Here is a 25488-nt window from a genome sequence, read left to right on the forward strand (position 1 = left end):
ATTTCAGGAGAACCTTAAATATTATTTTAATCTCAAATGTTCTGTTATTGCAAGTGTCAAGTCCAACACTTCTTGTAAATACCTGGAGGACAGCCAGGTCCTGAGAACACAAGAGGTGTTAGGAACTGAACTTCATTGGTTAAGTACAGGAGAGCCATAGGAGCCAGCACGCTGACTTTCTGTACACTGATTTCTTTGTCTTAACCTGTTTTGTGTTGTGTTTTTTTTTTTTTTCTTCTCCTCTTCAGAGCGTTGTCTGCACGGCGGGGCTCAAGTGGTACCCTCACCCTTCCCTGATTCATTGTGTCAAAGGCTGCGAGGTGAGCTTTCGGGGTAGCTCAGGTGGTCCGTGCTTGCTCTCCTAAATGTTACGGTAACAGTCACTGCAGTTACCTGGGTTGTAAATGCTGTTTTTCAAGTGGGGCAAACAGGCTTTTGCCCTGCTTATCCTATCCCAACAGAGGCAGAAGTGAAACCACTGGGCGAACAGCACAGCCGGACAGTGAGCAATTCGCACATCCCTCCACTGTGCACAACTGTCTGAACCAGAAAAAAAAAAAAAGATGTATTCATCTGTAATACATTTTTACAGTCTTGTGTGTTGTTTGAAAAAAAAAAAAACAACAATTATTTTGAAGGACATTGTTTCTGCTGGCAACAGTCTTTGAAAAGTCTGAGAAGTCTTAAGATGCTTCCAGTGGTTACACAGGGCTGGAGCACCTCTCTCTCTGGGTCATGGTGCTCATGCGGTTTCCATCAGGCCAGCCCTTGAGTATCTCAGCCATGTCAAGAAGTTCATCCTTCTGGCGCCTCTGTAAGGCCGGGAAGCTTCATGCCCATTTTAGAAATGAGGTAGCTCACAGGCAGAGGGATAGATGGCTGCTTTGGATACGTGGACGGGCAGTGGAAGAGCTGTGTCTTGACCCCTCATCTCCTGACTTTCTGCAGCGCTGACTGCACTCTCAGCACCCAGTAACCCAATTTTACAAGCGCACTGAAGTTATTTGCCCGGAGTGGCAGAACATGGCACAGAACTCCTAAATCTGACACGAAACCCTAGACCACATTGCTGTGCGACGTGATTTGTCTTGAAGTGAAAGACAGGTTTCCTTCGCATACAAATGTTGAGCCCAAGAGGGTAATAACTCTCCAACAATGTAATAGTTTCTGTCTAGTTGTTCCCTAAATGAAAAGCATTCTGCTGTCAGTGCTTTGAATGTCATAAGCCATCTCACGCATTACATTCATGCAGGCTGGCTGGGCGCCCCTATTCTCCAAAGAGAGCTAAAATAACATCCCGCGACCATTAAGAAATGCCATTCAGGTGCTGATGCACCATTGGGTACCCATTCTCCTGCTGTTTAAGGACAGTTGTTACTGAGGCAAACTTTGCAATGATGTAATAATTTACCAGAAGCCATTATTACTGACATGCTTTTTCTCAGCATTTTCTTCCCTTCCATCATTGTTAATTGCCAGACCCCTCTGCATCAATAGGAACTTTCTTCTTTTCATCATTCATTCAGCAGTGTCACTGCATCGCAATCTATCATCTCGGAAGGCTTTGCCCAGACAATTGATAATGGCCTCTAGCATCATTTTTAGAGCATGATGCTTCCAGGATCCACGAATGGGTCAGTGCTTGTTCTCTGACATTAAGATTTAAGAAGAAACAGCATCTTCACCAAGCCTTTTTTCAAAACTATGGAAACTGGGGCTAATAAGCCAGTAGGCCAATAATACTGGCCCGTTAAGCTGATACAATCCCTAATGTATTAATATCCTTGGCATTAGGGAGGATTCCCTGAATAGAAGGCTGTAAGCGGGGCATTATTTTGCGCTTGGTGATCACAGAGGTAACCCAGACTACTGCTGCAATGTGATTTTTTGTCGCTCCCTAGTGGCAGGAATAGAGGTTTATGAGTCAGCCCCGTACTTCGCGGCGGCTACCTTAGGTGTTTCAGTAGAAAACTGGTCCCTCTGGACTACCCATGTAGTCCTCCAAAATTACAGGAGCACTAAGATATGCATGAAGACCTCTAGAGACCTCACCCTCCACAGCCAGGCCTCCAAGGTCTCCCTTGGGACATGAGGATAGTGGTACCAAATCAGAATAGGTGCTCTTTGTCCCATTCTTCTCCTCCAAAAGACTGACTTGCCTACTCTGTGCCAGAGCGAGTGAATGGCAAATTTTTCCACAAGTTTCTTTTACTGAGTTTCCAGTGTTTATAGGGGTAGAATACAGGCATAGGCATGGGGAATGACAGGCGAGCCTTTCTTGAGCCGGGCAATACAAGGGAAACACGGAGAAGCCTACAAAATGTCTTGGGAGGTTGGGCAAAGTTCACGTTTTTGAACATGACCAGATTGGCATAAAAAAATATCTCTCCGTCTACTTATAGATGATTGCCTTTTAAGTCTTAGCATATTAATTAAATTGGAAGGGCAGTTGCAAGTCAAAGTCTTTGCCTGTATAAATAAGTTAATCTCTGTGGAAGCCAATGGAGTCAAGGCAGTTTACAGGGGTAGGAGCCTCACCCTGCAACTCTGGTTTCTTGTCAGCATTTGTAGTATTTGCATGTAGCTAAACAAGTGCCACGCAATGAGTGGGTCACCTCCCGGTAGCCCTGCTCTGGTCCGATATTGCCATCATTGCCTGGATTTCCTATACTCTGATAGAAATACTTAAATTTGGCAAAACATCATCAGTAGAATCCAGCGTCTGCGCCACTCCGCAGTGTCCATCTCAACACTGATGAGCGTGGCCATGGCTCGCTCTGGGGAGAGCACGGTCAGGTGTCGATCATCAGGGAGACTCCGGTACTGCAATTGCTGCAAAATCCTCCCAGGAAACCTCCACATGCCTCCCCACCCGCTCTGCGATGATGCCTTCGTGTAGGAAAGTCCCTGGTGTATTTTTCACAGTGCAGAATAAATGAATTTTCCAAAGAGCAGATAAAATGGGAATGGCCCCATGAGCCTGTGCGTGTAAGAAGTGTTACAGAGATATGACTGCGCTCTCTGCTGAGTGTCCATTTTTTCTGAGCTTTCCGTGCTGCCTGGGTTTCTCATACCTGGCACGGGCCTTTTTCAGCATCAGGCACATTTTTGACTTCCAAGAAAGATTTTTGTGCTTGCTGGCCAAGAGGGCTCCAACACTTAATGAAAAACCAGACTTCGAGCCTTTTCTTCAGAGAGGTGATTATTATTCAGGTCCTGTGCAGCACATGGACTAGTGATCACATTGCACAGACTAGTGACCACATTTTCTTTTTCAAGGTGATTGATGAATTTTACTTAATAGCACTCTACAACGTTCCTCTGAATAATTGCCATTATCCCAGATCTGAGCTGTGGAGTGGAGGGAGATTATGTGTCGTGGACAAGGTCACACGCAGTCGCTGCTGGTCGGGGAACGAGAGCTCGCGGTCCCTGTGCTGAGCTCAGACCCTTTCCATTTCTCTCTGTGATATGTTTTGTGCCCTCATTGCTGACACTTGTTGCATAGTTAGGAGAACTGTGGTGGAAAGTACAGCTATTAAAAGCAAGCCGATTTTGCTGCTATACGTAACCTCCTTCTTATCCCACATAGTTTTGGAAGGTTAGCTTAAAATTATCAAAAGGTGCCACAGTTTTAGATGCCTTGATGCTGTCTCTGGGCCTAGTCAAATTAATATTCCTGGAGCATCATCTTATGTGGGATGTGAAAAGCCAACAAGGGCTCATTTCCCTTCCTTCTAGTGTCCTTTTATTTCTGTCTGCTTTGAAGGGAGAGGGGAATAATTATCTCTTACTTTTCAGGGCAGTTAGTAATGTTACAAACTACACAGCTCCTTCAAGTGTCCATGTCTTCCTTCTGACATATTGTTACAGGTTTTATCCATGTCCATATTTTCAATCTTTTCCTGCTTTTGCCTTTTTCAGCCTTTCATGGGGGACAACTACTGTGACTCCATCAACAACCGCGCCTTCTGCAACTATGATGGTGGGGACTGCTGTGCCTCAACAGTCAAGACCAAAAAGGTAGGGATGCCGCTTCCTCTTTTCACTGGGAATTCCTTGGTGAGTGCTCCTTTGTGCCTGGAAAAAAAAATTATTTTTGCTGGAATAGGGAAGGTCCAAAGTCTCAGAAGGACCTTCAGTCCAGGCATCAGCTCACCATAGGCACTGAGTTGTTGTTGGTTCATTTTTAAGTCCTCTTTTGATATGCACATGCGTTTCCCATCATAAGCTGCCTTAGATCTGTGCAAGTAGTAGTCCGAGGCGTTCGTTAATTCTTATTGTAAATAAACCCTAGCTTCTCTAGAGGCAAAGGCTGGCTCCCTCCAAAACCCCGAGGCATGTTCATCAGAAAAGCTGCGCCTACTGCTCAGGAGACCTTCACACAGAAACACTGAGAAAGGTATATTTGCCCGTCCTGGTATCCACCCTCAACACTCTTAAAGGTTGGGAGTCATTAGGAAAAGAACAGAGAGCAAAACAAAAGCATCATTGTAGGTCCCTATTTGATGCGTGTTCACCCACGTGTGCGTGGCTCACCGCCCATGCCATCTCCAAAGGGACAGAGCGGGACAGAGAGAGGTGCGGAGCAGGGCAGCAGGGCTGAGAGAGATGTGAAATACCTTCTGCACAGACACCACATAGATCAGCACCTGCAAATCCTGCAAAGAGACAGTGGGCATGGTTAGTGCGGAGATTTATAAAAACATTATTTAATGCAGGGAGGATGCTTGGGAAAATAAAATCCACTGTGTCTTATCACACAGCAATGAAGGGGTGACATGGTAATTACCTGGAAGCAGGATCCAAACCAGTGAATGGAAGTGCTTATTCGCACAGTGTGTGTTTGAATGATAGGATGTATTGCCAGAAGGTATTATTAAGAACAAAAATATATTTGAAGTCAAAAAGAGAATAGGCATATTCGTGGAGGTTAGCTCCGTCGGTGGCTATTGAGCACTGTGATCTGGATGCAGTTTCTGGCTCAGGAATATCTAAACCATCGACTGCTTGAACCAGGGGAAGGATCTCTCCACACAGCCCCTTTTTGTGTGCTTCTTTAACACCCATTTCCGGCCACTGTTAGAGACAGGAGGTGAGCGACGGAGCTTGCAGTTTGAAGCAGTACAACATTTCATATGTTTCTAACCAGGATTGAGTCTGAACTTTTTTCCCAAAGAAAGGAAAGGAAATTTTAGCCTCTGCCGTGTGAGATTTCTAGCTTGTCTTCAAGATTTGAGCGTAGATCAGAATGAAGAAAACCCATCTATGTTAAGTATCTGATATATATTAATAAATAACAAAACTTGAGAACAGAGAGAGGGAGCTTGTGCTCAGCATATGGCATCACCCATTTCACCCGTCCAAGGAAGAAGGTTCTCTCTGCCGCAGCTGAGGCACTGAAGACCTCTCTGCAGGGAACAGTCCTTTCTAAAACAGCCTTGGCTGGAGCCGCCTTTTCCTTGGTTCAGCCAACGATCTCTTACCAGAACAGCACTGCGAGCTGTCTCTGGCCCGTCTGGGAACATTGGGGAAGGGAAGTGGACATGTCTTGGCAAGTGGAAGGAGTTCATTTCTCAGCTGTGTAGGAGGTGGGGGAAGAGGTAGTTTTCCTAACTGTGCTTTTTTGGACAAATTTCCCCCTGTATTGCTGTGTTACTTTTGCAATTCTCCCTGCGGGCCACATGCTGGAAGGGAAGCAGGGGCAGGTGAGCTCCTCTGGTCCCCAGAGGTGGAGCAGGGCATGGAGAGCCCGTACTGGGCTCCCTGCTGCAACGACCGCTGCAGAGAGGAGCGGGGTGAGAGGCAGCGGCTCATCTTCAGTGTGTCTCCAAGAAGAGATTCTAATTTCTGGCTGATTTTCCACCTCCTTGGGAGGAGCGGCCCAAGGGCAGGCACAGCTTGCTTGTTGGCCTCTGCTGGGAGGGCAGAGCTGGAAGTGCCCGGTAGCTCAGCATGGCGCAGGTATTCTCCTCCTACAACAGCCTGCCTGGGAAACTTTATCTCACTGCCTCCGGGCTTGAGAGGAGGGGATGAAAAATCCCAAGAGGCGCCAGAGGAATGGAAGTGAGGTGGCCAAGAGGGGACCGACCCAAACCAGCACTATCGGGACAGGAGCTAAGGGCACAACTTATTGATGGAGTGAGGACAGGACTGAAACACAAGGGATGTGAGTGCCGAATTGAGGGGGAGAGGGGTAGGATTAAGGTTTGGGAGCAGAATTTATTGCTGGGCAGGGAGTTGAGACAGAGTGGGATCTGCACAGAGTCGTGAGCACTTACCAGCCAGGCGAGTCACGCTCAAAATATCTGCTGCTTCGCTGCCACCCAGAAACGAAGTGACCACCCAGGAGGGGGAAAGCGCTTTGTAGCCCAGTCAGTTACTGGTTTCTGTGCTAAAACTGCCCGACGCAAAGGGCAGGTGGTTCAGAGATGGGCAGCTGGTCGCACGCCTGATGCATTTCCCCCATGGAGAGGGAGGTTCTGAAGCATTTTGAAGAGAAGTCTGCTTCCACTGACTTCACTGGGAGCTGTATCTTTGTGACCGGGGGAATTAGACTTGCCCTAGTTTGTTCTTTAGAAACCCCCATCCTAGACATCACACAGTTCGAGGGCTGAACCGCAGACCCCATGGCTTCCTCGGCAGGCATTCAGCTTCCAAAAGCCTCTCCTCTCCCCCAAAACACCAACAGCATCCCAGGGGCTGAACAAGGCACTCAGGAGGAGTGAGAAAACCACCTTCTCCTTGGACCTTCCGTGCCAAAAGCAAGACGCTAAGTCCCACTTTATTACATTTATAGGGTAAAGGGGGGACTAATAACGCAGCCGGCGGGGCTGCGGCGTCAAAGGCAAAGAGGCGGCAGGCAGCACCTCTCCCTGCCTGCAAAGCGGCTGCCGACACCTGCGGCAGCAGCCGTGGGGCCGCGGGTCTCGGCTCTGCGAGTTATTTTCCCGTCTGAGGCCTTTGACTGGGACCAGATTTCAGGCAAGGCTGTTCAAATAGAGCCTTCCCTTTGAAGAGGTTTATGAGTGGAGCGTTACAGGAGATATTCCAAAGGGAAAAACAATGAAAGGTGAGAGAAAAGGGAGCTGAATAAAAATACTCCACATACCAAATCCTTCCAGCACAGTTTGCCACCTACTTAAAAAGGCACAGTTTTAAAATACACATTGGGTGTAAAAGCCAAAAACCTGGAGGAGACATAGGGAGGGGCAAGTCCAGCTCTGTTAATTCCAATACCAGATGAGGATGTATTTTCATACAGTTGTAGAAAGAGCGAGACACATGAAAGAGCCTGCTTTGCTCCTTTTCTTTCAGGGTTACATACTATGTGGCAGATGTGTCAGTCTTTTAAAGCCCCTGCAAGTTTACCCATAAATGTCTAACATTTATGCAACACCTGTTTTTCTCCCAAAATGTCACAGGACATTTTACAAGCTTTAGATTTATCATCTTTTCACCGTTGCAGCCATTGCTGAGGTGACACATGGTTCACATTTAACAGAACATAGCAACTCCGCACATTATTTTAGGAAAGGGCTGAAGATTAACATTGCATCATGTGAAGATTCAGGAGTTAACAGTCAAGTAAGAGCTGGCTTCAGATCTTTAATGTCCGCAAACTGTCAAGACTTCAGTTTCACTGCAATCCCACTACCCTCCCAAAAGCAATTTCAGCTGCACACAGTGCTGCGAACCAGGCTACATGAAAGCAAAATTATTCAACCCATATTCACTTTAATTCTGAGCCCTCTTACTTAACGTGAGACTTTTTTGTTGCCCTGAAAATGCACAAGAGACTTCCATGCAGCATTTGCTTAGGCCACATTTTGCCTTTGCATTTGAGCATTAGCAGCAAACGACCTTGTGCATTTCTGCAGCGAGAGCGGAACAGAGCGGTGTGACTTATCTGACCAACCGCTGACTAATCAGCGCTGCCGCTTAGATAGGAAATAATGAGTATTTGCCCCACACTATTCACAATCAGGCTAGAGAGCTTAAAAGAAATCATTAAAGACCTCTTTTGAATGCTACAAACGGCAACGAATAAACGCAGTCATATTCTGGGCATAAATTCGAGGCAACTGCAGTCAGCAAGCGGGAGAAAGCGACATTCATCAGCTTAATTATTTGTTGTGCGCTAATTGCTCAGCGTCCCCCCTGCAGCAGGCAAGAAGCCAGGGCTGGCGTGGGGATGAGTGCCACCCAAGGACGCAGCGCCGCGCGTGCTGCGGCGCCCGACGGGGCAGCCCCGGGCAGGTTGGGGTGCCGGGGAGCGGGGGGCCGGCGGCAGCGGTTGCCGCTGGGGCAGAGGACGGGGCTGCGCTGCTCGCGGCTTGCCCTGTGCGTGACCCAGCAGCAGCTTTCAGAGACAGGAAGGCCATTGCCGGCCAACCTCCGAGGGAGGGAAAGCTTCTGTTGTGTATCTGGAGGGGATAAAGTCTTCCGTGAAGGACAAAGCAAAATCCCATCTCCTTTTAATCTTCCTACCCTCCTGACCCAGCACAGGTTGCCAGCTCCCTTCTGCCTGGCTGCTCTAGGAAGCTGCTTCTTGCTTTGTATCCTGCCGCAGATAAAAGAAGATGCTCTTTTTTAAAACAGTAAATACGTGACTCTGCCAAAGTGAGAAAAATAAATAACCTGGGCATAACTGGCTGTCTCTGGGCTGGTGGCTGCCTGTGAGAAACGCCTGGGGCATGCGATGCTGCAGGGAGAGAGGCTATGGCTCTTTCTTTCTGATTTGTTTCAGGAAGTCTTCTCTCCAGTCACTGTTCTCCTTCGCTCCTTTTCTCTTCCCCTTCCCTTTTACAAGTTTTCCCTGGACAAGGCTGTCTAGAAAGGCCTTGCAGAAATCCGAAATGTCTCTCTCTTGAGGCTCCGTTCGCAGATTTGCTTAGCTGTAGACCCCGCAACCCTGTCCCTGCAAATTTAAATAAAATTTGCCGTTTTAAAATTCCCGCAACGTAAACCGTTTGAAAGGGCAACCTGTCATCTGTCTTTCCTCTCTGCCTTTCCTTTTCATCACATAAGGAGTAAACCTACTGCTCCCGTGAGAAAACCCCATCTCATTCAGTTATCACTTGGGTTTTCCCTCAACGGCTTTGCCCCATAGCACTTAGAAAAGAAAAAGAAAAATCATCCTGGCAAAAATTCCCATCTCGAATGCCGCCCCTTCAGCCTCTTGACATTTCTGTCCAACACCTTGGAGAGGAAAACCAGCAAGTGCCTCGGCGGAAAACAAATGAGGACTTGCAGTAGATAGAGGACTGTGTGGGATTCATCCAAAGCTTTGCTTATCTAAAAGATAGGCAAGTTATCAAAACCTCTTCAGAGACTTTGTGGCCGAGAATTCAAGGCCTAAAGAAAGGAGCTTTGAACTGAGGGGCTGCTGCTGGCTCCAGCAGGGATTTCCAAAGGCTGTCCCTGTCTCCCCGGAAAGGGGGGGTCTGCTGCACTCTTACCCCTACGAAAACAGAAGTAACAACTTTGCGGTATTTTGGAGAAATAGGTGTCTTCTCCCAGCTCTCTAACTGCACCTCAGACCTGCCTCAGGGAATGTCGGGTCCTGCTCCGTTGGCAGAACGTGGGTTTGAAGCAGTTCGCACAATTAGCCGTCTGAGTGACCTCCCTGGCTGAGGAAATTCTGCTTATCCAGAATTGATGTTCCTGCCGCGATGCTGCTCCCAACGACTTGAATGTCCCCAGCTTGGGTGTGTTTGTCAGCTCTGTAATTAGCGGGCGAGATACAATGAATGGTGGGTGAGCGCGGAGGAAGGCAGGCTACAATGCGGAGTGTTGCTTCATGCCTCTGGAAGCGGCTGAGCGCTGCCGCGTGCTCCAAGCGCGCTGGGTCACCCGGGCGTGCGGGGGAACTCGCTCACCCATGAGCCGTGGGTCGCAGCCTGAGCAGCTCGCTGTTTGCCACGTGAGGAGCGTTTTCAGTCATGGTTGGTTGGGGTGGGAGCTTATTCTGGGGCTCTTGGTTTCATAATCGTTGAGAGAGGCTTTCCAGGCGGCGGTAAATTAAAAGCAGTGATGGTAGTAGCACATGTTGCCTGTCCTGAGAGAACGTTCTTGGCTTCAAGGGACGTGGGGCTTCCCACAACATGCAGCGTTCCCAGGGGACGTGCTAGTGGAGGGTGTTTGCTTTGCTATCCGACCTCACTTCATTAGCAAGTGTTACAAAAACCGGCGAACAAACCTTCCCTGCTCCACCGCCAGCTATTTGGCCTCTGGGTGGTCTGGCTCCTATTAAATCTTTGGTGATTATTTAGACTAATTACATTCATGTTTGCACAATCGGTAGCACGAGGGTAGGAAGCGCAGCTGATTGCTGAGCAAGTGAGCTCGGTGTGGTTTGGCAAACGGGCTCCCTCCGCTCGGCTCCGCTCCGCTCGGCTCGGTGGGCCGGTGGGGATACGTGCGGGCAGGGCTTTCCCAGGGATCCCCGCTGGCTTTGGGCCATCCTGCTTCCCCCGGTTCTGGTGAGGCTGCTCCCAATTTATACCCGACGGAGGGAGAGGAGCATCTGTTGGGTTTAGTGGAGCTGTGTCATGCTACACCGGGCTGGCTGGCTCCGATGGAGGAAAGCCTGTTTTATGGCGGGGCAGTTAATGACAATTCAAACTTTTAGAGCTGTATGTGCTGCACAGAGAGGAGGTTTCCTGCGAGCTTCGCCTTTCCCAGGCCCTCTGGAGCGGTGCCCTAGGTGTGAACCTGCATACCAGCCCCCGGAGTTAAAAGGGGGCTCGCTCTTCTCCCGTTATCTCAAAACAGCCCCGGTGACCTCAATGCCGAAAACAACTGAGAAGACCCTTACAAGATGTGTTTTTTGTCCCACAAGGGCCTTGTCAGGGAACAGAATACTCCCCGGCGTTTGAGCTGCGAGGGTCTCGGAGGCGCGGGGCCGCGGCTCTCAGCACGGCCGGCCGCGCTTATCTCGACAGGCCGCGCTCGCCCGCAGCGGCTCTGTCTGCAGCGCCGCCTTCCCCGTTCCAGTTAGGCTTGTCTGGGAGATTTCGCAAACACTTCAAGGCTGAAATCTAACAACAGGCTGTTTCCCAACACTTTGCAGCCCTCCTCCCCTGCTTTCCCACCCGCCTCCAAGCCGGGCCCTTCCCCAGGCCTGGTTCTGCCCGCCCCGGTGCTGCTGTGCCCCCCCCAAAGGGCGCTGGATGGGAGGTACAGCCGGGTCAGCCCGATATGAGCCTGTGTGAGGGATGAGCTCCGGCCCTTTGCAGAGCTGTTTCCCATCCCTCCCTCTACCTGTCTGGGATTTCTCCTGTCAACATTCCCACCAGTTCCCTGTAGACTGGCCTTTCTCAGCGGGGGTCTGTCTTGGGATGTCACCAGCCTCTTTAGATAGGTGCCATGTAGCGAGGAGTTGTGGCCTCTCACTCGTTTCACGACCGAGATCCCAGTTCTGCACTGGTTTGTGGTATCGTTGTCTTTGTTCCCACAGTCAGGAGCGTGGCATCAGGGACAAATGCCACCCTGCTTCCAAGAGGCAGCTTGGGTTTTATCCAAGGTCTCATGACCTAATGGGAGAGGACGCTTTGAGCTCCCATCCCTTTGTGGAGAATGGCAGTATGGGTTCATATGCTGTGCAGCATGGGTGGTGAGTTGGTCGAGGTGGAGGTCTCTCAGATCTCCTGTGCGTTACACCCCAGATGTCCATGCTAGCCTCCTGCCCAGACCATAAGCCTACGCCTGCTGCAATTCCTCCTTTTGGTTCAGAGCATGGTGTGTCATGCAGTGCACGCTCCTGGGGTGACAGATGTGATTTAGGTTGTGTCTGTTTTCTCTTGAAGATGATAGAATCATGGAATCATGGAGTGGGACCTTGAAAAGTTGGAAGGGACCTTGAAAATCATTGAGTACCAACCCCCTGCAGGGACACCTCCCACCAGACCAGGTTGCTCCAAGCCAACCTGGCCTTAAACACCTCCAGGGATGGGGCCTCCACAACTTCTCTGGGCAACCTGTTCAAGTGCCTTACCATCCTCAAAGTGAAAAATTTCTTCCTAATATTTAATCTAAATCTCCCCTCTTCCAGTTTGAAGCCATTCCCCCTTGTCCCATCACTACATGCCCTTGGAAAAAGTCCCTCCCCAGCTCTTCTGGAGCCCTTTTAGGGACTGGAAGGCCGCAATAAGATCTCCCCGGAGCCTTCTCTTCTCCAGGCTGAACAGCCCCAACTCCCTCAGCCTGTCCTTATAGGAGAGGTGCTCCAGCCCTCAGATCATCTTTGTGGCTCTCCTCTGGACACGCTCCAGCAGGTCCATGTCCTTCTTATGTTGGGGACTTCAGAGCTGGATGGAGTACTCCAGGTGGGGTTTCACCAGAGTGGAGTAGAGGGGCAAAATCACCTCCCTTGACCTGCTGGCCACACTTCTGATGCACGGCAGGATACAGTTGGCCTTCTGGGCTGGATAGATAGCCTGTGGTCTGGTGCAGTTCAGGTGTGACCCACATTCCCCTGAAGTGCTGTGGATCCACACCGTGGCTCTGTTCTGGATCATTTCCCGGAGATATGTGTGTGTAGGGGGGGCGTGTAGGCGTGCGGAGCTGTGTTCTTCAGTTGTGCCTTTTTCAACCTATTTTAGTTAGTCTGAGGAGTCAATATCCTGCACTACTTCATCAAATGACCGAGCCAGCTTAATTTTTAGCTTTTTCTCCCTGCCCTCCTAGATATTAGCCAGGTTTCCTACAAGGGGAGATGGATGTAGGGTGGATGCAGGACTTGGCAGGTGGAAGGAAGAAGAGCTGATTCTTTAATACTGGCTTTACAATGGGTGTATCTGGAAATTTCAGTGCAGGTCATATATTCTGTTAATGAGCTGGGCTTTCACAGACCTATTTAAAAAGAAAAGAAGCAGTTAATCTTGGAGTATGTATATCTGGGCTCCACACCTAAATGGGCTATCATCCAGAAAAAGGTTCAGCATTTATTATTTCTAGCACATCCAACAGCTTTATTCATGGCTCTGTACTCCAGAGGGCTGTCGCTGTACGAGCCCAAGGCAAAAGACAGTCCTTCTTTCTTAGGGGTTTTATGGCTTATCTGAGTTGGGTACTTGTGATAATCCCAGTAGATGCTATGTGTGGGTTTGACTCCCCAAATACCTATGGAAATCAGGTCCTTGGGGAACTCAAATGTGTATTTGTTGTAGATGTTGTTTAAAGTGGAAACCCTGTGTTATTGCAAAGTGTTTGGAGAATTTTGTCTTGTCTAATATGACTGTGGATGTGCTCATTACCCATAGAAACCTCTGCCTTTTCACATAATAGAAAACTGATCTCTGGAGCTCACTGCCATAAGACAAAACAATTAATCTATCTGGACAATAGCACTGTAAAAATCAAATTGCATAAAAAACCTCTGTAAGGGACATAAAGTGAATAAGGCTAATCTGATCAGGAAGAAACCCTCTTATGCTCAGGCTACCCACTGCTGTGACTGCTGCAGAGCCACAAAACTGTCTACTCGTGGGGCCACAGCTCTGCCCCAGAGGGAAAGCTTCTGCCCTTTTGTCCATGACCGCTGTTAGGAGACCAGTGGGCTTCTAGAGGACAACACACAGCAAGACGTTTCTTCTCCAGTGGCTCCCTCTCCCAGAAATTGGCTGCAATGTAGTAGCGATCTAGTCTCTTGCGTGCACCTCGTGTTCAGGTTGCTCCAGTGCTGAGCACACTCTTACAGTGACCTGTAAGAAAGCAAAAGGGAAGACGAAGGACTCACAAGGAGGAATGGGAGAAGAGGGAATGAAGAAGGTAGATCACTTCAAGGCAACATCAAACTCATGCCAGTTTGGGTTCCTAAGGCCACAGTCCACAGAGTGGGTTAGGGCAACATGAGCTGGTAGTTTGGAGGCACAGTCACACGGGGCTTTTTCTCTTGGCTCTGATGTTCCCATGAGTGAAATGGTAGCGTTGATGGAATCTCCATGCCTGAAGCAAGTTTCACTGTCCCACTTATGCATGGACAGCAGCAGAGACAAAGTGCAGTAGGGTGTCACAGCTCGTTTCAACCGCTTCACTGAAACGCCCGAGTTGGGTGTGTGGTTGTCCCGTGTTCGATGCAAAATGTGTATCCACCTTCTGTGTGAGCCCATCTCTCTCCTTTAAATGCAGGGGCTACTTAAGCACCTTTGTTAGACTGTTACAGGCAAACGCAGTGAATCCAGGCCAGGGAGAGGAAAAAGCTTGATCAAGACAAATGAAAGAATCAGGTTCCCAGGTCTCGCCTCCAACCAGTAGCTTTGTTGTACAACAGGGAGGATTCTTAAAGTCAAAATCATTGCCAAATTCAGATTGAACTGAATGATTCAGGATAAAAAATAAAGATAGGGGAAAACTCCAGACATATTTAAATGTTTTGTGTGAGCATTTTGTAAGTGAAATAAGGTTTTCTTTCAAAACACAACTTTTGCTCTGAAATAGTCTTTTTTATTTGTATGTCTTGGAGGGAAAGGTCAGACTTGAACTGTAGCAGATCATCAAAACCAAAATGTTTTCTTCTACAATGGACACAAAAAGTCAACTTTTTCTTCATGTGTCTTGTCTTTTTTCCTTTCCAGTATTTTAATTCAGTCATTAAACAATCCCTCCTCAGCCTCCTCCCCAAACCCCATTGTTTGCAGACGTCTCTGTTTTCCTATCTAAGAATATTTGTAATGCTGTGATATGAGACAGTCCTGCTCTGGCTGGCTTCTGTTGGATCCAGTGACCCTTAAGCTCCTATTGTTTTCTGCAGTTTATAAACTTCTTTAGTTTCCAATTATTTGAATTGATTGCTTTTAACTTTTTGGACTCTTTCTTCTCTTTGCAGCCTCCACATTTGCACAATTGTAGATTCAGATTATTTGCTGGTTGGTTATTCAGCTCGTAAGTCAGCAAGGCCATGGCTTGATGAAGAGTCATCACGCTATTCTACCTGGAACGTCAGGTCTTCTGGGAATGAAGTCAAATGCAAGGGGAGGGGACTCTCTAAACCCCGATTTGGTGATGAGCGTTGGCTATTTAATGTCTCTGTCAGCATGTCCCTGCCTTAGGCTCTCCAGTTGTGAAATAAAGATCCACACCCCTCCATCCCGTTCTTGTGTGCGTCAGGAGAAAGGCATGCTGGAGATGGACGTGCAAGGACACGTGTGGAAGTTCTAGGTGGAAATGACAGCTTTGTGTTCACGCACAGTGCTTGGTCCACATTCCTAGATGTGCTGTTGCTGATACATAGGGAACAGGCAGACCCAGGCTTCATAGCCCGGAGAAAAGTGTTTATGAAAGAGAGAGCAAACATGTGGCAGCAAAGCCGAGGGAAGCAGACGGAGCGCGCGTGTGCAGCCTGCGCCGGCAACGTTTGAACAGGTTGTGGCACTGTCTCGGAAGGAGTGTAAAGGAGGGGAATGAGGTCATTTGCTCAGTCTGTGCAGATGGGAGAAATTCTTGGGAATTCACTTCAGGGCAAGCAAGACGCTGTTCCACCGCCACCCGTCTTTCTTCATGTAAATACCGTGATGCAATAGGCCAAAATCAACTTCCGCTAGCCAGGCACTGCAGGCTATTGTTTCAGCTCCTTCCCACGCTTCTCCAGAGAGATCGTGGACAGATGACAGATCATGCACGTAGCAGTCTCTTACTTGCATTCCTTTGCTGTTCCTCAGTGCCCGTTAGCTGCATCTCTTGACCTTAAACACAACGGGTATTTAGAGAAGTCTCTCTCCTGGTGACCTGCTTGGTCGTGTTTGGTTCAGTTCCTGCCCCGAGGAATTGAAACCAAGAGCATTCCTAATTAAGTGCACAAATGGACTTAATGCACGGCAGCAGCACCCAAGCCATAGGCCCCTACTGCAGAATGGTACCCTACAGAGGGGAGATTGTGGTCCAGAAGTAAAACCAAAACCCTGAAGCTGGAGGGGTGTAGGAGTGCTACAGGGAGGCTGGAGTTGGGACCTGCTGGACCCAGTTGTGTTTGGTGAGCGTTTGAGTTGGTCATGGGAGATGAGGGTTTTGTAACTTTGCTGTCATTTAGTGTTTGTAGCCTTTTGGGGTAATGACAGCTTTTCAGAAGAGGTTGGCAGCGTAATGGGATCTAAGCATCATGGTAAGTACCCCAAAAAGCCCCAGAGTTGCCTGAGAAGTACATGTCTCCCCAGCCAGCTATGTTCATGTGCTTGATACGAACTGTTAAGGGAGTATCTGCTGACCAGTAGCTGCATGAATTGAACAGGTCCTTCTTTACATTTTTCACAGCCTTTCTTATGGACAGGTAGCTCACCTGGGGCCTCAGTGCACCACCAGCTCAGCACTAAAATAAATCACAGAAGAAGAATAACACAGCTGAAGACTGCAACTGATCTCTGAACCACTCCAGAGGTCTTGTTTGTTCTCCAGCGTGCTGTAAGTGTGTTCCCTCCTTCATGTCTTTGTGTCTTTGGTTTCCTTCCCCAGGTTACTCCCTTCCCTATGTCCTGTGACCTACAAGGAGAGTGTGCTTGCCGGGACCCCAACGCCCAAGAACACAATCAGAAAGACCTCCGTGGCTTCAGTCTTGGGTAATGCCAAGTGACGTGGAATGGAGGACCACATTGCTCAAGGCAGGCTAGGAGAGACACCACATCCCTTTTGGTATCGTTTTTAACATTTAGCTGCTCAACTGGATGGCATTTCTGCACCAGGGACCCTTAGAATTCAACCAGTCTGCCTTTAATTTTTGTCCAAGGAGAACTCAAAGTAGGGGTTTATGTATTAACTATATCTTAAATAGTGATGACAAGAAACAAACAACCAAGAGTCAAGTCGAGAAGATTTTCGTGTATCAAAACAGCATGTTATGCCCACCTAATTTGAACAGTTCATATCTAGATTCAAGGCGAGAAACAAGCTATTTATGTACACATATTTATAGAAATAAGTAGAGAAAGAGAGAAAGAGTGAGAGATTATGATCAACGGAAAAACACTTTCCCCTCTCCAGCACTCACAACTCAGACCGTTCATGGAAGAGGCTGTGCTCTTGGAGGACTCCAAGCTGAGCCTTTTCTGATGCTGAATGCCAAGGTATCGCATGCTCGGGGCACTGAGATTGGGGTGGGATCTCCACAGGGCTGTGCCTCTTGGCAAGTGACTTGCCAGACGCCTAGCCAGCTCGAGACGTGGGATGCATCTGCTCCTCACAGGAACACTGCTTCCAGCCAGGGAGCTCAGCAGACTGCAGTGGCCTTTCTGTACAGCTCCTCCTTCTCCCCCTGCCCTCAAAAAGCCAACAGAAAGCCCCCTTGTAGCCTGCCTGGAAGCTGCAGGGCTGCCGGGTGGGCAGGTGGTCCCATGGGGGAGTCAGGGAATGGGGAGTCTAAGGACTGGCATCGAGGAAAGCGGATGATTGCTTCTGAGGAGCAGAGAGGGTAACTGGCGCCCGCACTTGTCATTTGAGCATGTCTGCTGCTGCTACTCCTGCTGCTATGTCCCATACAACTCGTTTCTTTACTGTGTCTGGACAGGGTGAAAAACAACTCCATGCAACCAAACAGTCTGCCTTAAAGCTTACCTACAACCTGCCTTTCAAACCCTCTGGTCTCTTCCTCAGCATTGGGGCAAGAAAACAGGACACCAGCCAGCCAAAGGAATCTGCTTTCTGGTCTCCACCCAGCCAAGTAGTTCTCTACCCCCCTCTTAACAGTGGTATATATCTGACAACCGCTTCATGCTCCTGTTTTCTCAGGAGAAGGGAAGAGGAGGAGGAGGCACGTGATATGGGGAAGGGACCACAGGAAACAGTATTAGAATTTTGGCCATATTTGTCAGTATTAAGCTGCCAGGCCAGTGAGTTGGACACCTTTGATAGACCAGGAGCTCCGCTGCTTGTAATCTTCCAGAAGGAAGGGCATTAGCTGCAGCAGACCTCATACTTCCCTGTTGTACAGCTCCATCCTCCTCTTTCAGCCCAAGGGGGCACATATCGTTCCAGATCCCCGGGGACTCATTTCGTCTTAGGGTTCATCACGTTGAGTCATTGAGGTGCCCAGTGCATCTAGTGCTGCTGCTACGACCCATCCCATGGAAACCCCAGTGCGGCTTGGGCTTGTCTCCTGCTGCTTCAGGCTCCTTCTAGGAAGAGCACACATCCAAAAAAGCATCCTTCCAAGTGTTAAGGCTGTTCCTTGGGACTCTCCTGACTTGTACAATCTACTGGGTAGAGACAGGTTGGAAAGGTTTTTACCTGCTCCTGCTTGGTTGAACATTTAGGCACTGGAGAAGGATAAAATGGAGATCATTTGACTCACGGAGATGGGTATAAAATGGGCAGGAGAACTAGAAATGGAAAATTGACAGAGTTGTAGGTGCAAGGAGCCAGGCTCTTGTCACCCATTGTTGGGGTTGTTTCTGTCGGAATAAATCAGAGATGAATCTCAAGAATGAAAATTTAGAGGCCTGGAGAGGTGATTGTCTTAAGAAGGTGAGGAACTCTCTGTTGTGAAGCTCCTAGGTGTTCCTGGAGAAGGCCTGTCCATGGGAGCTGAGCAGATGGCTCTGTCCCCACTGTGCGGGTGGGCACAGGAAAGGGAGGTGCAGTCCTTCTGTGGAGTTAGGCTGAACGTCCTCCAGCGTAGAGAGCATTGGCAAAAACTGGGCCTGGGCAAAACTTCCACTTTTGCCCCATGCCACCTAATTAACAATGGAAGGAAATAGTTATGAAAAAGATGCTTCCTTCAGGTCCCTTTGTACTCCCCTTGTGTGTTGGCAGTTTGCTCATGTGCCATCCAGCCCATCAGAAGAGCCGACAACCTCAAAAGCCTTTGAGACTGCCAACGCATCATGTCCTCAATGACTGAGGCATCTTGGCATGATGTCCCCCCTCCACCCCAGCTGGGTTTCGCCCTAGCAGGGAGCCCCAGTTCAGGTCCCACATGCCTCCTGGTGGCAGCTCAGTTTGCAAAATCCCCTTCTCAGTTCTGCAGCTCAGCATGGAGATCTTCCACCTGCTTTTCCCACCTAGGACATTGCCCAGGAGAGACAGGTCTGTATAAGCATTATTGCCACTTGCTTTGGTGGGCTTCCAGAGGCTCAGGTCACTGAGCCAAGCTCCTCTGCCTGGCCAGGACCAGGCTCTGGTCACTGAGTTGGAGTCCTTCTCAGCTCAAGGGAGACAGTGGCCTCTTGCCAGCACAGCCTCACACCTCAGCTTCACTCCTGCAGTCCGTGGGAGACCCAAATCCCTTTCCCACAGGCAGGCTTTCCATGCTGCTATTCAGTTATTTTTTTTCCAGCTGCCATGTTGGCACTGTCCGTTTCCTCCAACAGGGCTGACAGAACCGGGAGCAGAAGTGCTGCTCTGGGTCATGTTAAACCCAATGGCTTTTTTTTCCTTTTTTTCTATTGGGAAAAGATTGCACTGGGGCAAAGCTTTGCCCTTTGTGTTTCAGGTGCTGTACCGTGCTCCCAGGGGGTGCAGAGGGGAGCTGTGGGACATGGACACCTGCCCAGCTCCTGTCCCCAGCGCCCCCAGGCTGGGGGAAGGCCAGCTAGGACAGCCTTGCAGCATTTGCCACTGTAAGGGCCTTGAATGCCCAGTGGCGTCCCTAGGGAAGACCTTCCATGATTGTGATGGCCATTGGGCAGGAGGCGAAAGGGACGTCACCCACCATCTCCACCCCACCAAGCCAGTGGCATAGGACAACATCAAACAAGAAGCTTGGGAGAACAGGAGAGGGTGCCCATGCTGATGAAATTTAGCTGCTCGTAAAGTCCAGGTCACATTAGTGCCAAGATCTTCTCTGTCACAGATAGTGAGCCAAGGCTGCACCCTACCTGGGGCCACCAGCCAGCCTCCTGGCTATGGGCGGCGTCCGTGGCCAACGGGGGGGAAAGCTGGAGCAGAAAGCGGTGAATGGTGCACGGTGGGGTGGGAAACTCCTATCAGCTGCTACCCCTCTCCCTCCCCACCTCCGGCAGACGGGCTGAGCTGGTGTCCTCCTGCTTTTCTTGCATCTTCCGCTGTCCCCCCACTCCCCCAGGCTGAGAAAGGAGGATGGCACCAGAGGACTCTTGGAGTCGGGTTCCAGCTACCTCCCTTCCGGTTTCGGTGTCACTTGGTTGTAACTGTCGGTTTGTTCTAGGTTTTACCTGTGTTTAAGAAAAAAAAAAAAAAAAGGGAAAAAGAAAAAAAAAAAGAGAGAGAAAAAAAGAGAATCCAATAGCCAACAAAAGTTTCTTGCTGCAACTGATTCAAGTGGGGGAAAAAAATAACACCAAGAGAGGCTTTACAGAGAGGAAGAAAAGAAAAATTAAACCACAAAAAAAAAAGGAGAAAAGAAAACCCGCATAATCCAAATCCAAGAAGAGCAAAGCCTATTTTTGTGTGTTTGAAAGGAAAACACTGATTCTGCCAGCTGAGTAGAGAGCTAGATACTTAAGTGTAGATTTCCCTAGAAGTACCGTGAGGTTTTATAACATTGTCTGGTTTTGTTTTCCTTGTGCTTTGTGCTAAGTCCAGGAACTAAGGCTAAGGTATTTTTTTCCCTGGTATATTGTTGTTTGTGGGGGGAGGGGGGCGGAGTTTATTATTATTTTGTTTTTCCAGATTATTTTTTTAAGTGTGTATTTGTGCTTATTTTTACATTATCCAACTGTACATACGCATTTAACCAGTATTTCACTGTGCTCGAATTACTGCACTCGGAAGCACTGCACAGTCTGAATCCCCAAGAGCTGCGAGAGACTGGGGGGGGGGGGAGGGGGGGGGAGGGGGGGGGAGGAGAAAGCTGCTATGTGAGCAGACAGGGGATTCCCGCGAGTGGGAAGCGGGATGCCGACCAGCCCCTTCCCACGCTCCAGCCCGGCGTTCCCATTTGAGGCCATGCTAGAAGACAGGAGGGGATGGGATTCAGCCGAGGCTGGGATGCTCAAAGAGGTTTCAGAGCTGGTGATTTGGCCTTTGAACTTTTTTGGACGCCGTGGAAATTCCCAGCCTTTCGGCAGCATCTTGCCCTCCCCTGCCCGATCCCTGGATGCCCCAGCGTGAGTTAATGGGCATGTTCGCATCACTGGGAGAGGACCGTATGCCCGGCTTAGATGCTCTCTTGAAATCTTCATGGTTGTGGGCCCCATTTTGGTCTCAGTGGTGCAACCAAGCGGATTTGCTTTGCGTTTCTTCCATGTCATCCCATCCTCTGGGGAAAGGCATCTCTCTGCCGGGGAGGTGGAAGTGCCTGCGCCTCCAGCTGACCTCGTGCGTTGCGTGCACTGGAGCCCCGGGGACGGTCCCCTTTCCGCTGGAGGACGTTGAGCCCTCAGTTCAGTGGGAGCATGACCAAGACATCAGCAGGAGCAGGTCCAGGTGGCCCAAGATGTATTTCCTTGGAGCTACGGTCAATTTGGGCAATAGGGGGTTGGTGTTGGGCTGTTCCTGCCACCCGGGGAACCGGTGTTCAAAACCCCCGGTCGTTTTAGCAGGAGCAAAGTGGGGCTTAACGTTTTGTTGCTGTCGTAGTTTGGCAAACTGAATTTTCCCCCTTTTCGCCTGATCTGCCCATCTGAGATTCATTAAGAATAATAATCGCTTCCTCTGAGGCCAGAAACAAGGGCTTGGGCTGGCTTCAGGTGTCAGGTGAGAGGAGTCTTGGTGCTACTTGGTGGTGGTAGTCCTGTTAGGTCGCGATGAGGAACTAATGAGTCCAAGTTGTCTTTGGTTCCCATTCTGGTTTGGTCTTTTGGTTTTTCATTCATTTGGTGAGGCCACGATTCAGCCACCAGTTTCCATCTTCTGAGTGCAAAGAACCAGGGCTTTAACGAAACATTTCACCAGCAATTAAAGAGGGAATTGGAACCATTGCGGAGTTTGCATTGTACGGCCTCTGTAATTACTTACCTGTCTGCAGATGATAGGCTGAATTTTGCTCCCATCAAGTCAACGAGGGTTTTTGTTGTTGTTGTTGACTTCACTGGGAGCAGGATTGAGCCGTACTATATATATAAATATATATATAAATATATATATGATATATATATAATATTATATGTGTAATATTATATATATATATCAGTGTAATATTTACAAATAAAACTGTGATCTCGTCTAGAGAAAAATGTATTCATATTACCAACTGCTCTTCCATATTTATGTATCATATTGTATCTTTTTATTATTGTTATAATTATTATGATTATTATGGTTATTATTATTATTATTATGGAATCTTTCTTGGCACCTTTTGGAAGCCACGTCAACCAATACTCCAATGAAGTGCTGAGGATCTATTTTCACAAGAGTTCTACTGGTCTACTGTATAAAAGAGAAAAGAAAAAAAAAAAAAGAAACAAGCAAAATACAGTTCAACCCTTAATTCTGTACCTCACGCCTGTACGTTTGCTGCTCCGATTTTGGGTTTTATTTTGCGTTCGTTTGTTTTTAACGGATCTAATTTAAGTCTCCAAGCAATATATAAAGATGTAAATAGTAAAGCTTATTTATTAAGATTGTCATCTTTTTTTAATTTATATTTACACAATTGTTCATCTAATTTATTTTTTTTTTTCAATACAGTTTTTAACAGTTGTCCTTTTTTTGGTTCATGAGGTTTTTTAAATCATTTTCACAGAATTTCTTTATACAGGTTTTTCTCTTTCTTTTAATAAACAACAAATTCCTCTGGTCTTTCAAAAACAGGTCATGTTTCACTCAAAAAAAGTTATGTCAGATTCATCAGAAATATTTTGCCATTGTTGATTCCTATACCCTAAAGTTCTATATTATATAAATATATAATACCTTGTATGCTTAAATATTTAACTGTGTGATTTTGTATATATCTTCATACACATGCTCACACACATATGAGGGTCAATGTCCCCAGATGTTGGGAGAACAGAGAATCAGAAACACAAACAATATAAGCTTGTATTAAAGAGTTCTGAACTGGACCGCTTGCTCTTGCCACGTCTCCTTTGCTTTCGGTCGAGCCGGCCCCGAGCATCACCGGGTACCCCGGGGCGGGGAGTGCGGCTGCGGGGTCCCACATCTGGCTGCACAGCTGCAGGGGCCACCCTGTCCGCGTGCTCCTGCTGAGCTCCGGCGCTTCGGTTTTGGGCAGAGCTGGTGAAAATCGCGGTGCTTTGACAGAGCCCCGATGGGAGAGGGCTGTGGTGGGTGGAGGGAGGCAGAGCCGACCAGAGCCGTGTGTCAGCCTGAGAGCCCGTTTCACCTCCGGCGGGTTTGATTCTGCCAAGGTTCTTCTTCACTCGGGACAGCCTGGTGCCCAGTGTAGGTTTTGGTGTGAGAGATGCTTCAACCTTCAAATGAAGGTTGGATGATGCTTTTTTTAAAGATGTCTGTGGTCTCTGGCTCACCCTCTCCACCAAATACATAACGTGGTCATCCAGAAAATGAGTCCCGATGGGAATTTGCCTCGACTCAAGGGTATTACCCAAGTGGGAAGGAAGGCTGAAAGCTCCGTGCAGCCTCAGAGGAGAACGTGCCGATGCACAAAGCCTTGGGACACACAAGAAAACATGCAGTTAAAGATAAGGCAGTCTCCAGTGGGCAAGAGATAGCTGGGCTTACAGTCCGCCCACGCCAGCCGTGTAAGGTATGTGCGCTGAGCTAGTGCGCGTCTGGTGATGATAAAGCCCCGTGCCCTGGGCACGCGCGCACACACGCGCGCACACACACACACACACACCCACACCACTGTGCAGCGTTACAGCCTGTCCCAGTCCAGAGCCCTGCTGAGGGCTGGCTCACCTGCAGTGAAGATGCACATCTTCCTCCTCCTGGAGAATGAGGCTCTGCAACCCTTTAGCATCGTTTTGGTTGGCACAGGGATGGACACGTCTCTGGTCCAAAAGGAAAGGGGGGGAAGCGGGGGGAACTCAAACCACAGGGCTGTTGGTTCTTGCTAATGCGCGACATAACCTGAACGGGATTCAGAAACTTTTGGTCCTTCATTACCAGAAGTGTGGCTTTTTCTTGCCAGGGCCGGTGTTCGTGGGCAGGGAGAGGGGCCGGAGGGGCTGCAGCTCTGCCAAAGCCTACAACAGCCCCGGGCACAGCTTGTGCAGCCCACCTGCCCCCTGCCGAGGGCAGCTTCCCCGGGCAATTAACTTGATAATCATTAACGGTAAAGTCCGTTGGCCCCGTTCTGGCCCACCAGCTTTGCAGATTTTCCTTCCTCTGAGGCTTTGCCCCCCAGCTTGGTCCCAGCCGCGCTGGTCCTGCCCCGTGGCGCCGGTGCTTCCCCCGCCCCCTTGCTGCCCCAGGGGGACCCCCCCGCCGGGGCTGTGGGGCAGGAACCCCCCGCTGCCCACTCAGAGCCTGCTCTGGCAGGCAAGGAAAGGGACTCGATGCCATTGTACTGAGAAATCTGTATTGATTCAGCTTCCAAACGTGAATTGATTCAGCATCGACCTCTCCAAACGTTGAGGCCGCCCACGCAGTCGGGATAGGTGCCATTTAGCCCTGACAGTTATTGACCCCTGATCCTAACGAGTCATTTTCAACCCGGTTAACTCCCAAACTCATTAATGATTTAACTCCCCAGGAAAGCCCTGATAAGACAGGGAGGCTGGGAGCATGGGGTGAGGACAAGGAGGGGGTGCCTGGGGGCAGGAGCGTTAAATACGGGCTATGCGTTCCCTGTTACACATTTCTCTTTGCATCTGCTTTAGTCAGCATTGGGCTATAATGCCCACTGTATAATGGGCATGGCTATAATGCCATCCTGACGTAGTTACGGTACGGGCTGGTACCACCTTGGCTCCCTTTAAAAGCCTGCCAGTAATACTATAGTGCATAAATGGCCTGTGGACTGCACAATAAATTAATTCACCACCACACATTCCATGGGGTGTTTGGAGGCAATAGAATGAAGGGTGAGAATAAATGTATTTTTTTTACACTGGTGTAAGTGAGTCAATAAAAATGTTTTGCATTTTAACTGTCAAAATCCACTGCAACATATTGAGCCGGGAGAGTGAGACAGAAGGAGCACGAACGAGAGTGCATCATGTTTTCTATACCATCCTCCTCCACAGTCAATGCATTATTAATAGAGTATAAGCGCATGACAGACAGCCCTATCAATAGAACATACTGTAGATAAAAAGGCCCATAAACAATGTATTAAATGGTTTGTGTCTATAGCAATATACAAATCAATCGCCTGTGTGTTGAACCATCTATTAAGCATTAACAAGGACCTGAAGACGGGAGCATCCCGCCAGGGCAGGGACCAGCGGGCAGCCCGCTCCGGCTGCACCGGGCTGCGTTTGCTGAGCTATTGCAGCTCCGGTCCCCTCCCGCGTGCGCACCCACCCCTGCACGATCCATTGAAACCCACAATCAAAACAACAGTTTCTATGTCCAGTTTACACGCCTGTCTGGAAATCAATCGCTGAAGAGCGGGAGAGGAAAAATATAATCAATACACGTGTTGAGCAAGGTCTGAAGCCACTGTCCTGCGAGGTGGCAATAGGACTGGTGGCCACCAGTAAATGT

The 25488-nt window shown here is 48.9% G+C and overlaps 1 protein-coding gene across 1 annotated transcript in view; it reads left to right on the forward strand.

Moving 5' to 3' along the window:
- PAPPA (pappalysin 1) overlaps window positions 1-16557 on the forward strand; it is a gene marked incomplete at its 3' end in the record, with an annotated part of 182185 nt that extends 165628 nt beyond the window's left edge. The window contains exons 20-22 of the mRNA XM_082492634.1: window positions 249-320; window positions 3925-4023; window positions 16450-16557. Coding sequence (XP_082348760.1) covers window positions 249-320; window positions 3925-4023; window positions 16450-16557 — 279 coding nt within the window. The remainder of the gene's footprint in view (window positions 1-248; window positions 321-3924; window positions 4024-16449) is intronic.
- Between the last annotated feature and the right edge of the window lie 8931 nt (window positions 16558-25488).

This window comes from Vanellus vanellus, assembly GCF_965231255.1.
Source record: "Vanellus vanellus genome assembly, chromosome: 18".
Lineage (NCBI taxonomy): Eukaryota > Metazoa > Chordata > Aves > Charadriiformes > Charadriidae > Vanellus > Vanellus vanellus.